Source organism: Balaenoptera acutorostrata, chromosome 15, assembly GCF_949987535.1.
Source record: "Balaenoptera acutorostrata chromosome 15, mBalAcu1.1, whole genome shotgun sequence".
Lineage (NCBI taxonomy): Eukaryota > Metazoa > Chordata > Mammalia > Artiodactyla > Balaenopteridae > Balaenoptera > Balaenoptera acutorostrata.
In genome coordinates, this window is record NC_080078.1 from 42939286 (window position 1) to 42955875 (window position 16590).

At 40.8% G+C, this 16590-nt stretch overlaps 1 protein-coding gene across 2 annotated transcripts in view; it reads right to left on the minus strand.

The window, feature by feature from the left end:
- RALGAPA2 (Ral GTPase activating protein catalytic subunit alpha 2) overlaps nucleotides 1-16590 on the minus strand; it is a 289245-nt gene that overhangs the window by 200767 nt on the left and 71888 nt on the right. For both annotated transcript variants that reach the window (XM_057528489.1, XM_057528490.1), the window contains exons 10-13: nucleotides 15071-15301; nucleotides 7288-7455; nucleotides 6151-6288; nucleotides 2354-2502 (exon numbers count right to left, since the gene is read on the minus strand). In XM_057528489.1, the coding sequence (XP_057384472.1) occupies nucleotides 2354-2502; nucleotides 6151-6288; nucleotides 7288-7455; nucleotides 15071-15301 (686 nt within the window). The remainder of the gene's footprint in view (nucleotides 1-2353; nucleotides 2503-6150; nucleotides 6289-7287; nucleotides 7456-15070; nucleotides 15302-16590) is intronic.

Below are 16590 nucleotides of genomic sequence, written 5' to 3' on the forward strand. Positions count from 1 at the left end.
AAAGACCGACACAGACACAGGGCAGACTTAACTTCTGAACCTAAGAAAGCTTGGGAACCACAACATTCCCACACGGAATCTTCTGGAAGAGAATGGGGGTGGAAAACTACCTCCAGTCTGGAAAAATCTTTGCTAACAGTTCTGACCTCCGCTTGTTCCTTTGTGTTTTGTGAATCATTACCTCTGGTCACTCCTCTCAAAGGGGACCTGCCTGAAGAGCGAGCCCAGGACGGCCCACGTGTGCTGCCCGAGTGGCGGAGGAGCGGCTCTTGCCGCCTCTTTGTTCTCTACTTTGCACATCTCCTTGCACACCTACTCACTAACACCGGCTATCCCCTCTTTGGGGGCCACTACTCGGCACCTGCTGGGCTACAGCCTGGTCTCGGCCACCGTCATCCACCGCCACAGAGTCTGCGCTCCAGGCACTGTCTCTCTCCACGCGGCAGCCAGAGATCTTTTGGAAACATAAATCAATCGGGTCGTGTCACACTCTCGCACACAAGCAGAGGTAGCGGGGACCTTCCTGCAGCCCGCAGGGCCCTGTGCCCCCTGGCCTGGGGTCCCCCCCTCTGCACTGGCCGCCGTCTCATCCTGCCCGGAACCCACCAGCTAATGACCTGCAGTTCCTCCTCATGGGGATGCTCTTCCCTCCGGGCTCCGCTCAGAGAGGCCTTCCCACCCTTCACACTGCCCCCCCCAATCAGCTCCACGGTTCTTAGCGCTGAACCCCACCTGACCCCACTTCTGTGTTCATCACGTCTCTCAGGCCTGTGAGGACGGACGCCTCGGGAGGGCAGGGACCCTGTCTGTCTAGTTCACCCTCTATCCTCACAGTAGAAGCTCCCTAGTTATTTACCAGATGAAAGAAGGGAGGGAGGGAGGGAGGGAATTCACTGATCATCTGGTACTTCAATACACAGGAAAATCTGCTAGGGAAATAGATCACATCCATGGTCTATGCTCTACTGACTTTTTTTTTTTTTTTTTTGGTGAGTATTTTCATCTATTCCTATATTTTGATTTTTTATAGTTTTACCTGGAAATCTCTGAATTATTAAAGAAACAGAGAAGCATTATTTAATTTTATTTCCTAGAATTTTCACCCCAAAAAAGATTATCAAAAATATCAAAATATTACTGATACACTGGTATACAGAATTCATAGAGTTTTCAAAGGAAAAAAAAAGCATCAAAAACACTTGATACAACTGGTATGAGGAGCAGATATTTCAGTTGAAAGCTTCCAGCATTTCTCATTTCTTTCAACATTACTGACATAGCTTTTAACTTTGTTTAAATTGCCTTGTTCATCCCTGTCATGTTCTAGCAACAGCTTCTCGGAAAACAGTGCTAAGTTTAAAAGTCTGGGAAAGATGACACCAGAAGGTACAGCTTCAAATGATCATTTTGACATCTGTGGTTCCTGTATTTGTGAACCTTCTGCCCGCCGGCTTCCTCTGGGCCCATGCCCCCTCATCTGAGAAAGAAAAGGGCTGGACCCAAGGCCCTGGAGGCCCCGCCAGCTCAGTCCCACCTCACCCCCACGGCTCCCTGAGCGCCGGCTCCAGCCTCCAGAGCACGGGTCTGGGAACGGGGACCCCGAGCATTTCCGGGGGGCAGGTGCCACCAGCCCGGGTAGGAGGGTGCTGACCACTGCCAGGCAGGTAGGGAGGGTGCTGCCTGGGCGGGAGGAACCTGCAAGGACCGGACTGGAGAAGCAGAAGGGAGAGGCTGCCCCCCACCCCCCAAACCTTAGGAGCTGGAGGGATGCGCAGACACTCATCACGGGAAACTCTAATGCACTGCTTACCTCTGGGACATTATAAACACAAAGACACCAAACAAAAATAAACGACCAGGAGGAAAACACTTCACATAAGTGTATTTTAATGACGCCACTATATTTTTCACTGCACTCTGACAATTTATCACTTAAAATAATTGTTTTTCTAAAATGAATTTAAAACTTCAAGTTTAAAACCATCAAATCAGTTAAAAGTATTCTGGAGCAATTAACCAACCCTCCTGGGATTATGAAGAAGGATATTATAAAACATCAGTTACTGCTTTTCCACAAACTGTTTGATGACAGTTTAAAATGGAAAAATCTACTATTAAGTAATATGACTACTTACTCTTAATTTGAGAACTTTTTTTAAAACCAATAATGAAAATAAATGAACTATCAAAGTACTGGATACTTACCTTCATAATTCTGTTACAAAAGACTGATTATCATCTCATCGTTCACTTTGAAAAGCTATTTAATAAACGGAGGCTTTAGTATTTTAATTATTACGTTGAAAACAGAAACATCTGTTTTACAATGTTAATTAATTGAAAATATACTCACCATGTCTTTTTATTCATTGTAAGCTCCATTATCATGTGCCTAAAAATAATCAGAACAGCTTTACACGCATCAACTTGCTCCTTCAAGAGCATGGGAACTTCCACACACGGTTCCAGCAAAAAGACGTTTGCAGCGTTTGTCAAAAATACCTGAGAACCAACAAATTTTACATGAGAAAATATAATTAAACAGATAAACCTGAACAAATTTTGTTTAAAGGGAATGATATTAATTTCACCTTTGAGCTATTTCAATAAGACAAGTGGTACCAACACATACTCAAATTTATTCTAGTTCATCCCTTAGAATTACTTAAGTACTGATCCTTGAAAGACCTTTTCTAGAAAAATAATTGCCATTACATATTAATATTGCAGATTTGGAAATTTATGAATCAGAAAGGCTTCTGAACATTTCTTTTTGACACTCCCTCAAAAATTTTTTAAAAAAGATAAGACAGGATCATTGCCTGTGGGTGAGGAACCTTGGGGGGCCGGCAGAGACGGTAGGGGCCCTGGGTCAGACAGCGGCTGGAAAGAACGACCTGGCTCTTGTTGAGTCCCCAGCTTCGCTGACATGAAGGCTTTGCTGACAGGAGGCAGCCAGTACCACCCAAAGGGCAGCCAGCAAAGGGGCAGAGGCGCGTGGTCAACACTGCACACCTTCCAGCAGCATGGGCTTTCAATATGAGAAATACAATATGCAGCAGAATACAAAACCTAAGGAAATTCTTAGGATAAAAACTGAGATTTTGAACAAAATTTAGAAAGTACGCCAACTGCTCTACACTCTGCCTTTAGGATACAAGTCCCCTGTCCTGTACCATCAATAGAGAATTGTGAGGAGCACGGATCCAGGCTACCCTGTAGGGAGTTACTGCCCGGGGGCACTGCTGCAGCATAACAACATGTCATCGTTTACAGAGAGTCAGGACATTCTGAGCTGTCAACCACGTGACAAGGATGGAGCTTCTCCACCTTCTAGACCTACTACAGTCCCTCTTAGTTCTCCTCTCCATTCAACAGCACAGACACCAATGATCTGGGAACAAACAGAGCTGGCTCACTTGTGGACGAAATCCATTAACACAGCATCTCAAAACAGATGCACAAACTGACCAGAGGAACTGAAATGAGCACACTCAAAAGTCAAGTGGGCGAACTAAAATGCTGACAGCCTCTGAGATCATTTTATGCAAGATTAAAAACGTATCGTGTCCCAATTTTCTAGGAAGAATCACAAAATCAGCACTATAATAGTTGATAACAGATGATAACAGCACTTGTGAAGATTTACTAAGCTTCGAGTAAGAAAAATGAAAATAAAGAACCTTTTGACTAGCGAACTATAGTTTTAGTGACTATGTCTTTTAAAGAAGTATGCCATAGATGATGTACTACAATACAGATCCTTTTTAATTCAATGTACTTGGCTCCTTGATTTAATTTTTTTTTTTTTTTAAATATTTATTTATTTATTTATTTATTTATTTATGGCTGTGTTGGGTCTTCGTTTCTGTGCGAGGGCTTTCTCTAGTTGTGGCAAGCGGGGGCCACTCTTCATCGCGGTGCGCGGGCCTCTCACTATCGTGGCCTCTCTTGTTGCGGAGCACAGGCTCCAGATGCGCAGGCTCAGTAATTGTGGCTCACGGGCCTAGTTGCTCCGTGGCATGTGGGATCCTCCCAGACCAGGGCTCGAACCCGTGTCCCCTGCATTGGCAGGCGGATTCTCAACCACTGCGCCACCAGGGAAGCCCCTTGATTTAATTTTAAACCTTTGCATACTCCAAAGTAAAAGTGAGGAGCCTTCATATATTATATTTCTTTCACTTTACTTTCAAAACAACATCAAAAATGTTGACTTCATGACTATTTATTACCATGTTAGTATCAGTTAGGATAAAAATAAATCAACAAAATGAATATGTCCAAATTATACTTGTCAGAAGCAACTATAAAACAGTACTATCTTATCAAACCTCCACTTGGCCTCATTTTCCTCATTAACCAAATCAAGGACCAAGGTACTCGATAAAATGAGAACAAAAACAGCTATCTAAATCCAAACTAAATACTTTTAAAAAAAACTGTAGAGCTATAATCAAGTAGAAATTTTTTTTTCTTGGCTCAGCCAAGGGGATGTAAGTTCTCCTTCTAGAGAATAAATAACTCACCTGAACTCAGGGAAATAACAGGTACCTGCAACCCCCACTGGCCAACTACGGGATGCTCTGCGGGGAGGGGGCAGGGCAGGGACTGCTGCAACCATTGTTCTGGTGGGCGCACAGGTGACATTTAGGAGCTGCGCCAAAGTTCTCTGAAGCTATTCAAGTAAAATCATCTTGATTTTTTAAAAGCTAAAATTATTTGCTGATTTTCAAATTATTTGCTGATTTTCAATGAAAAATGAGAAAATTCATTAATTACAGTATATTAAACTGCCAATTAACTTGAAAACAAAAAGGATCCCATGATAAGGAATCCTCTCAAGAGACAGATGACAGAAACACGGCATCACTGAAAACTGGGTACCATGCCTTCCTGCTCCAGACCCTACGCCCAGCCTCTGTGTGGGAGGCCTAACTGGACACAGATGAACGTGGATATGGATATGGGGAGGAGGGTGGGGTGCCAGGGATCAGGGGAAAGAGAGGGACCCTGTGTTTTCACTTATACTTCTAACAACCTTCACACTGAGTGCAACCCAAGAGGTAACCTCCCAATCTCCATTTTTGAGATAAAATCCTGAGATCTGGGGAGACTGAGTGATAAGCCAAAGCTGCTTTTTCCAATGTTCCAAATGGTATTTCATATATTCATTCAGATAAATATCTAAAAATTACGGCATTAATCATTGTTCTTCATAAACACAGGCAATTTTTAAGAGGAATATTACTTATAAGATTATATAATCACCAAGTTTGTCTTACAAATTAGAATCCAGGTAACTCACTACCCATATGTGTTCAGAATGTGGCACATATATACAATGGAATATTATTCAGCCGTAAAAAGAAAAGAAATTGAGTTATCTGTAGTGAGGTGGATGGACCTAGAGTCTGTCATACAGAGTGAAGTCAGTCAGAAAGAGAAAAACAAATACCGTATGCTAACACATATATATGGAATCTAAAAAAAAAAAAAATGGTTCTGAAGAACCTAGGGGCAGGATAGGAATAAAGACGCAGATGTAGAGAATGGACTTGAGGACACGGGGAGTGGGAAGGGTAAGCTGGGACGAAGTGAGAGAGTGGCATGGACATATATACACTACCACATGTAAAATAGATAGCTAGTGGGAAGCAGCCGCATAGCACAGGGAGATCAGCTGGGTGCTTTGTGACCACCTAGAGGGGTGGGCTAGGGAGGGTGGGAGGAAGACGTAAGACAGAGGAGATATGGGGATATATGTATATGTATAGCTGATTCACTTTGTTATAAAGCAGACACTAACACACCATGGTAAAGTAATTATACTCCAATAAAGATGTTTAAAAAATAAATAAATAAATAAAAAGAAGATACTTTTAAGGTTGAAATCTCAGTCATATATTCACTGTATAACAAACCCTCTCAAAAAACTGCAACCAGTTCAGATGTCTTCTCTGACTAAAAAAAAAAAAATTTTTATAAATTGAAGGTCGGTAAGCAGAAAGAAAACTTAACATGAGAATTTAAAGGCTGTTTACTGATGGATAGCTAAAAACATCACCATACTTTATACAATGTTACCCCCAATAAACAAAATGTTCAAGCTGACTCCATCCGGGAGCCCTCCCATCTGTGGCCGGCGCATACCTGCAGCATAGCCTGGGCCCCAGCCTTCACGTTCTTATTCTCCTCTTCAGTCACACACCCTCTGCTCACAGCACTCGTGAAGGAGTAAGTTCGTCCCCAACTGGAAGATCGCTTGTGACCAGAACTTTCAGATGAGGTCTTTAGAAAATAACAATCAGTCAGCAGAGTGGGGAGAAGCACATGTTGTGTATTTAGTTCCTTACGCTCACCAGAATTCATGAGATTACAGGTTCTAGGAGGCAAGTCTCTTTTCTATTGTGTTCACCATTCTACCTCCATCACCTAAAATGGTGCTTAGCACTTAGTATGTGCTGAAGAAACAGATAACTTTTGTCCAATGACCCAGTGAGCATGACTATTGATTTGTTTTGACCTCATGACTAGTTATTAAGATGACTTCACCAATATTGAAAAATCAAATTAGGGAATTAATATAGATATTTAAAAGTGATATACCTTTGGTTACAAGTATTTTTTAATGTTTGGTGTTAATTGCCATGACAAACACCCACTTTTAGAAATAATTCTCAGACTAGATGTCAAAATAGCATGCCAGAAATATAAATACGACCTAAGTTTTTTTTTGTGCGTCATGTAGAGGCCCACTCGCACCTGTGGCTTTATCTAACATGGAATGAAAGGTCCATCATGATAGCACCCCTCTCTGAGAACAGCACCCAGCCCTGAAGCGAGGCTCGCAGTGGAGATTAATATTGTGTGTCACATTGGACTGTTGCTGGTATGGCCACTGTACAAGGAAAGTCTGCCAAAACATTCTAAATTTAGTTAAGTGAATATTACTTATTTAAGCATATCAATGATATGGCAGTGACATTTTTAGTCTCATCAGAGATGTGCAAAGTATATTGGCTTATTCAAAGACCCTCATGCAGTAGTGAATAAAGAAGCTGCCACGCACACGTGGCCAAAGCCTGAGCTTAGGATGTGGCAGAGGACCTTGAACAGCGAACAGAAGCAGCCCCCCTGAGGCAGGCGCTCATGGAACTCAGCAACCCGAGAGCATCAGAGCTGACAACAAAGAGGTGGCCTGACTGTGACCCTTGATTGAGCAGAATACTTTGCTTTATATTTTAATATAGATGCTCCCAACTCAAACAATAAGTGATAAAATATTACCTGCTTGTTATCAGTCTCTGAAAATCCTGATTTTTCAGCATCTTCTTGGGCAACTTCTTTTATGTCTGGTTCCTCCATGAACACAGGTTTGTCCTGGAGGATCCACTTTCTGTACACTTGAACTACTTTTCTGGTTACAGCTATGTCACAGGAAGGCAGCAAAAATGCCTAAAATGATAAGAGAAACTCCCTTTAACACAAGCTCAGGTCACCAAAGAGCCCAACAGACATTTTCAACGCCCATCACCAATCTCAGACTTTCCTTTGAAACACAGACTACACAGGGCCACATGTTTCTGTGCACACCAAACTTACCTGAGGAAAAAAGACAATTGTGTTTACGGTAGTTGCTTCAATTGGGCCAATTGTGTCACTGGGCCAGAAAACAAAATGCAATTTTTTTTTCCACAAAATAACCAAAATGCATACCTAGAGAGATATATTAATTGGCTATATGAACAATAATAATTGTACAACTGAGAACTTTTCCCAACAAATGAGAAATAGATGATGAGATGGTAGAGATTATAGTACAGCCAGTTGTCATGTCTCTTCCCAAGTTCACATTCAGTGACGCTGTGTTGGTAACTTGAATTGGCCATAGTGGGAGTAGTGACAACACAGAAGTTAACAAATGTTACCAACCAGGGCTTTTGTTTTCTTTCTTTTGTCTTTTTTTGCCTTTCCCTTTCCTTTCCTTTCTCTTTCTTCCTTTCCCTTCTTTCTTCCTTTCCTCCTTCCTTCCCTCCCTTCCTTTTTTGAGAGTCAGTTGTCCAACTGGTCAGTTGTAGCATTATGCATACTTATGTGAACTTTTTATCATTAAAGAATCCCCTTACATATCTGCACATAGAATTTTTGTTTAAGATGATCAGAATCCAAACGTAGACAACTATGTAACCCAAATTCAATATTACCTTCCTCCCAGAAAGCACATATAAATCCCCTCTGGAGGAAAATAAAATCATAGTAAAACCAAAATTATTTGCACAGTCTGATTAATATGATATACAGCACATTAATAAACAAATCAGAAATGTGAGAAAAGAAGTCAACATTAATAAAATCACATTAAAAATAGATAATAATTTAAACATATAAGAGATCTAGGTAAAGTATCAGAAAAAGATGTATATGAAATTGAAAAATAAAATAACCAAAATTAAAAGCCCAGTGTAAATGGCTGACAATAGGATGGATGTAGCTGAAGAGTAAACTGGAAAAAAAATCTGATGAAAATATCCAGAATGAAGCACAGAGAGACAAAGGACGGCTCCATCAGAAGAGAGGTGAGAGAGAACGCAATGCAAAGGTTATCCTTTCCATGGCTAGAGATGCAGAAGGAAAGAATGAGTCAAAAGCAGCAGAAACAATATCTGAAGATAGAATGGCTGAGAATTTTACCCCAAATGATAAAACACATCAAGCCACAGATTCAAGAATAAGAAACACAAGCAAGATACATTCAAAGTATATTACACTAAGACTGCTGAAAACCAAAGACAATCTGAAAATCTTAAAAGGAGCCAGAGGGAAAAAAGACACATGTCTTCCAAAGGAATAACCACATGACTTGGCATAACTTCTCAAAGAAACAATGAAAGCCAAAAACCAATGGAACAAAATATTCAATGTGCAGAAAGAAAACAGCTGCTGAAGTAGAATTTGACATCCATAAAGAAATATTTCAAAAATAAAAGCAAAACAAAGACATTTTCAGATAAGAAAATGAGAAAAATTTTTTTTTTTTTTAAGGATTTTCTTTTATTTATTTATTTATTTATTTATTTTTGGCTGTGTTGGGTCTTCGGTTCGTGCGAGGGCTTTCTCCAGTTGCGGCAAGCGGGGGCCACTCTTCATCGCGGTGCGGGGACCGCTCTTCATCGCGGTGCGCGGGCCTTTCTCTATCGCGGCCCCTCCCGTTGCGGGGCACAGGCTCCAGACGCGCAGGCTCAGCAATTGTGGCTCACGGGCCCAGCTGCTCCGTGGCATGTGGGATCTTCCCAGGCCAGGGCTCGAACCCGTGTCCCCTGCATTAGCAGGCAGATTCTCAACCACTGCGCCACCAGGGAAGCCCGAAAATGAGAAAATTTTTACCAAGAGACCTAATCTAAGGGAAATACTAAAAGTTATTCTTTAAGCAGAAGAAAAATAATTCCAGAGATTTGGGAAGAAATAAAGTGCAACAAAAATGGTAACTATTTGGATAAATCTAAATGAATAATATTATATATATGAATATATATGAATAAAAAGAATAAAACTGGATAAAATAATTACAGGAGTTCTGAAAGAGATGATATATATGTATATGTATATATATATTTGTGTATATATAATATATATTATATATTCATAATATGGCATTAAATGGCATACACATACATAACAGTGGTATATAAACTGAGAAGGAGTAAATGGAACTAAAATGCATACCGAGAGGTAAAAGTTGAAATTAATGCTAGATTTTAAGTTAGGGATGCATATTGTTAATGCTTAAAATATTACAAATGAGTGTAAAAATACTTATCTAGAGGAGAAAAATAGGATGCTAAATGTAATCAGTCTGAAAAAATTAAGACAGAAAGTAGAAAGTAAGATAGTAGATGTAAACACAATTATAGCAGTTGTTACATTAAATGTAAATGCAATAATGCTCCAATCAAAAGATGGAGATTATAGGGTTGGATTTTAAAAACTATTAAAAAGACCACATGCCATTTATAAGAGGACATCCAAAACATATGAAAAGGGGACGTTGAAAACAAAAAGTTAGAAAAAGATTACCATGAAAATACTAACCAAAAGAAAACTGGAGAGCTATATTCAGAACAGGCAAGAACAACTTTGAGGCAAAAAAAAAAAAAAAGGCATTACTAGAGAAAAAGAAAGTTCTTAATGATAAAAGATTCAATTCAAAGGAACATAAAATAAATCTGTATTGCAACTAAGAATTTTACTTAGTAAAATTCATATTCATATATATCAAATACTAATAAACTGTGAAGAAACAGACAAATCCAGTCACAGTAGGATATTTCTCAGCTGAGAAAACAGCAGACAAAAACAACAAGGATAGAAGAGAGCTGAACACATACATCAGACCTTCTCACTCTCCTCCACATCTCAACCTCTCATACCCTTCCTCTCTTTGTCTCTCCAAGGTGCATTCAGGATAATTTCTTCAGACCTGTCATCAAATGCATTCCCTCTTCAGCTGTATCTAATCTGCTATTAAACCTACCCATTGAAGTTTTCCTTTAATATTTCAATTATTACATTTTTTTCATCACTAGAAGTTCTATTTTCTTCCTATTCATATCTGCTTAGTCATCTGCTATGGTTTCTTGTTTTCTGCAAACATTTTCAAGTTTGTCTTTTATTTCTTTAAACGTGTTAAACATATTCATTCTAAAGTCTCAATTGTATAACTGAAATCCTTGTGAGGTTTTCTTGCCTCTTCTGATTTGTTTGTCTAGAAAAGTTTTGATGTATAAATTCCTAAGAGGAAGAAAGTGACCTGAAATTATTATATCCAGTTAAACTACTGTTCATGTGCAAAGGCAAAAAGAAAACATTACCCATCACAAAAGGACTCAAGGTAGATAAACAACAAGGATTTACTGTATAGCACAGGGAACTACATTCAGTACCTTGTATTGATAATAACCTATAATGGAAAAGAATCTGAAAAAGAATATATATATCTTCTGTATTCTATATTCTGTATTATGTATGTCATATATATTCTATAGTCCATATTCTATGTGTTATATTCTATATGTTATATTCTATATTCTATACAATATATGTTTCATATATATATATATATATAAATAACTGAGTCACTTTGCTGTATACCTGAAACTAACACAATCTTGTAAATCAACTACAGTTCAATAAATAAATAAGTAGGACTCAGGGAATAGAGCTGCCAATACACCTTCTTGAAAACAGCACTCAGTGATGAAATGAGACCAACCAAGAAGTCAATCAAAGCAAGTATTTTAGGGCTGTGGACACCAGGAGGAACGAATCTGTCAAAATACAGAACCAAGATTAAATACCTCTGCCCATCAGGATTCCAAAATCAACTGCAAATGTAAATTTATAATATAATGAATATTTATATATTCATTATATTATAAATTTATAATATAATGAAATCAGCAGATGGGGAGAGGAGGCTCAAAAAAACACAAGGCTGCTAAGCTCTTCACGTTTCATAACAAGAAATCAAGTGCCACCTAACATTAAAACATGCAGGTAAAAAGTGATTCCAACACTTTAATGCTATTATAATCTTTTTATTATAGACACATCTTCTAGCAATTAATATTTCTTGTGGTAAAGGAATATTTACTGGAGTTTCAACAATTCCTTCGGGTTTGCTGTCTTTTCTTCTGTTAAATTCAGGTAAAAATAAAATTCAGAACTACTCATTAAAACTGCATTAAAGATTCATTCAGAGTTAAAGGCTCCATTGTCATAAAGCTATTCTGCGGACCCCACCCCAACCCTACCACTTCCACACACCTGTCGTGGCCCCGGCCTTCACCTTGGTCAGCCTCTGTCTGATTCGCCTGTTTCCGTCCACGGCTGCCTGCCTGCCGGTCCACCCATCCCTGCCGGCCAAATTCTACCTCTGTCTGCCCGTCTACCTGCACCTACCCACCTGTCTGGCTACACCTTCCTGCTTATCTCCACCTCTGCTGGCTGGCTAGTCTGCACCTTCCTGTCTGTTCTATGCCTGCCTGCCAGTTTGTTTATGTCTATCAGCTCACCTGTAAGCCCTCCTGTCTAACCGTCCACCAGGCTGCTTCCTGTCTGTTCATATCCTGTCTCACCCTGTCCTCTCTGCTGGTCTCTCGTGCTGCCAGGCCAGCAGCCATCTATACACACAGAGAAATACCTAGAATGATGCTCTTCTAACACTGATAACAGTTACTTGGATGGCAGTGTTTGAGTGATTTGTTTCTGGCTTTCTCCACTATACTTATATCTATAGAAAGATACTATCTTTATCTAATGAAGTCATCTTGTTTTTAAATAAAAATAAAGTTGCTCTTTAAAATAAAACCAAACTACCAACAAAACAACCTAGTGAACAAACATCCTTTAGAGCAGTACTTTCATTTCAGATCATAACCTAAGTAAGACATTTTCCATAAGGATATATGCATTTGTGTATGTAGTATACACAAAAATAAATCAGAAGTTTCACAAAGAAATACTAATTCTTACAATATGCACTGCGCTGTGAATTTTTTTGGTCTGTTCTATTTTACTCTATTTCATTAATTTAAAAAAAAATACTGGCTCTTGACCCACTACATTGATTTCATGACCAACAAATGATCACACAAGGTAGCCTGAAAAACAGCAGTTAGGAGACAAGTTTCTGATGGAGTGACCCAGGGATCAGAACCGCCCTCCTGACGCACTCCACCCGCCCAGCCTGCCTGCTGGAGACTGCCTTGAACCTTGCCAAACCTCATCTCCCTCAGGAACCGTCTACGGCCACCGCCTTCAACTCATTGAACCATCCAGTCTGAGGTGACTGCTCCGTCAGCCCTGCCCTGAGCCGCCCAGCCCCCAGTGGTCCTCGTGGGCCTTTGTTCCCACATCATGCGTGTGGACATCTGACCTGCCTCTTGCGTTGTTCTCTGTTACGTACGCACACATCTTAACTCCACACTGAAAATGTGCACTTCTTGAATGAATGCACATTTTTAAACTTTAACAGCCTTTAGGCTTAGTCTCTGAAGGATTTAAAATTAAAAAAGAAATTATTATAAAAGAAGTCACATTTTGTCTTCCATAGAGAAAACTTCATCATTGACCAAGAGAGGGCAATGAAACGCAATGTTCAAACCCATGCCCCTTTTCCCAAATGTCTCTATTTCAGTATTTTAACAATGCATAATAATCATATTTGAGATTTCACATAAGCTTTCAAATTAGATTTGATTAAGAATAATTATAAAATGTAAACGTTTTTGAATTTCATGGTACAAAGATGGCTCCTAACTTCAGGCATAAGTAGTCTGCAGTTACCTCAATGATGCAGTTTCTACTTCAAAACTGAATTTACACTGGATCTAGGATTTTGATTGAATTTAGAACTTAGAACACATTATTGCCAGGGGTGGAATGCCAATAATGGATGCAAATGGAACTATGTGTATAATAAATAAATAAATACGCAATATAGGTAGAACCACATCAATTTAGCACTTGTCTCTTGTGCAAAATTGAAAAGCTTTGTTAATGATATCTGATTTTAAGTATTCGTATCCAAGCGTTTAAAACATTACTATAGATCAGCATCAGCAAACTACGATCCACAATGCAAATCCAGCCTGGTACTTAATTTTTGTAAGTAAGGTGTTACAGGAAAACAGCCGTGCTTGCTTGTTCCATGTTGTCCATGGCCACTTTCTCACCATTTTCTTAAGTAGAAATTTTTTATTGATTAAAATACAAAATACAGTAAAACCTCTAGAGTGCTGTGGATTGTGCTGGGACTGTCACTCTTGGTGGAGGTTGCTTTCCTGTAAGTCTCAGAGGTGAAGGTTTCCTCCTTCCCCACGCGGGTCTCGCCTCCGCGGGAAGCTCTTGGTGGTGCACGTGCGTCGCCCCTGTGTGAACAGACCCCTCCTCTCCCCCAAACAGGTTTCCGCCATTCGAGGGCCTCCCTCTCTGCTCGGGGCACAGACTGAACGACCATCCCCTCATCACACACAAGCTCTCCACTTCCCAGGGCACCGGTTCCAAGACACAGGTGGCCAACGGCTGCTCCCATGTGCCAGGCCACTGTCTCACCCCATCAAGGCCCTGCTTCCTATGTCCGAAGCTGCAGCTGAGGGTTTCTGCCCAGCAGCACTACTGTCTTGTGGGCACACGTGTCACGGGCCGGGGGGTTGGGGGGATGCTGTCCTGTGCACCATAGATGCTTAGAATCATCCAGGCTCCCTCCCACTAGATGCCAGTAGCAGCACCTCCCTCCCCACTGTGACAGTCACACAAGTGTCCAGTCACACACATGTCCAGACAGTGAATCAGCTGCAGCGGTGGACAGGCTGCTCGGGGCTGCTCTGACCTCTCCAGCATCCTCCCTTGCTGCACCTGTTTTCTCGTCTGCGCTTCTGCTCATCCCGACACCTTCTCACCCACCAGTTTCCACCAAAGGTCTATTATTTCAGCGTCTTGACCTCGGCTCCTTTCCTTCCTCTGAATCCCCTCCCTAGCCTCCTTTTTCCTCTCAGGCCATAAATACCTCTACTGGAGGTGCCTGCCATATGCCTCTGTGGGCAAAGTCCAACTGTGCAGGAACCTGCAGCTCGTGAGCTCCTACAGCCCTGGAACAATCCAGCCTCGGGCCGTCTGGGCTGTGCTCACGTGCCACGGTGGTTCAGTGCCGCGGGGGTTCAGGAGCGGCTTTCTCCTCGCCTCCCTCTGGGTTTAAAGTTTGTTATGGAAATGCGAGGTATTTGCAGGATGATTTTGTTCAAATATAAAATCTTCCCACCCCGTGTAGGAATTTTACAAAAACCAAAGTCATAAAAACACAATTAAAAATTACCAAAAAGCCCAAATCACAGCCCTTCACTTGACACATTAAATGTGGGATTAGAGAAATCATTATGGAGTTGTGTGATGGAGCCCAACTTGTCGATTATATTTCTTGGAGTATTATGAGTGAAAGGACAAGAACAGAAACCTCTCCAGCTCCGTGACCACACACACACACACACACACACACACACACACACACACTCACCTGGCGGAACACCTCGTTCACGAAGTTGACGTAGCCACGCGTGGACAGGAGGATGCGCTGGACCATCTCGTACACAGCGCGGTGCTCCTCCTCAACGCCGCAGACGCTGCAGCTGCTGAGCCGGCGCTCGGACAGGGTGCTGCTGTCCGAGTGGCTTCTGTCCTGCTCGGCCGCCCCGCCGCTGTCCAGCTCCGGCGCCCGCTCCTGCACCGCACCTCCACCCCCGACCGTCTGCAAGAAAGGCACCCGCTCCTGAGGGATCCTCCCAGACTCCAGAACACCTGGCAAGACTGAAGGCTTGCCTTGCTTTCAGGGACTCCAGTTACCATGCACTTGAAGAGCAGCGGAAATGCAGCCCTGCTCGGAGCACAAGGGAATCCTGGACCCGCACTTACCCACTTTCTAATTCACCAACTAACTCCTCCCCAACTAAGTTATTTTAATGGGAAAAGTATTGCAGGGAGGGAGGCTGCGAAATGTTATCAGCCTAAAACGTTTGGTTTATATCTGTAAAATCACAGAATAAATTATGTGTAAATGAATTTATATTATCATTACCTCTGGTCTCCACCCTTCAGCACTTAATCTACGGTCACAGAGATTTGAAAATTTGGTGGATTTTTTGCAGCCACAGTGCTGGGAAGCTTCATCTGATTCACATGAGTAAGTGACACCTTGATCGGAGGAGTGTCAATATCTTTAAAGGGTATTTTATGAGAAGGACCTTGATCTGAGTTTTATACTCAGAATCTCAGATCAAACTTAACTAAAATATTTACAAAACTTTAAATATTTAGAGGCTTTAGGAGCACAAAGAAATAAAATAATCTATGTAATCATTCACAAAGTTTAATTTGTTTTTTGCTCTCATTTCCCCCAGAATTAAAGATTTCCTCCAAACACAACATACGTGTAATTTTGCTTCAATCTTTGCAAATTACAGTATTATTCTTGTGTCAAAAATATATAACCTAAATACCACTAAAATTCTACCTACTGTGAATATTTTTTACAAAAGTGACAAGAAATGAGTCGCACAAAATAACTTCAGCGACTACCAAGGATAGTTTGAAAGCAAAGCAGATGTCCAAATAATAATCTCTAGAGAAAATTAATAGAACATTATATTGATAGTAATTTTTCTCTTCATGCCTGGGATATTAAGCCTGTGTGGCTTATCAAAGGCACTGCCACACTGTGCAGTGAGCTACCCTATAGAAATTATTTCATCTTTTTGATGGATCAACTACCTTGCAGAGAAAAATAAAATTTTACTCATTTTTACTGCTATACATACATTTTTAATCTGTAAAGCATGGAGGTTAGACTAAATCTAACGTCCTTTATGGCTTAATAAACTGTGACTTTTTGATCAGTAACTTTCATTTTCCCAACAAGCCAAAAAAAAAAAAAAAGTATACACATACTTACATAGAAAATTTTAAATGGCCACAAATTCTTTGGCACTCCCTCTGCAGAAGGGGGAAATCTGTGTCCCCTGCTTTGGATCCCCATGGGCT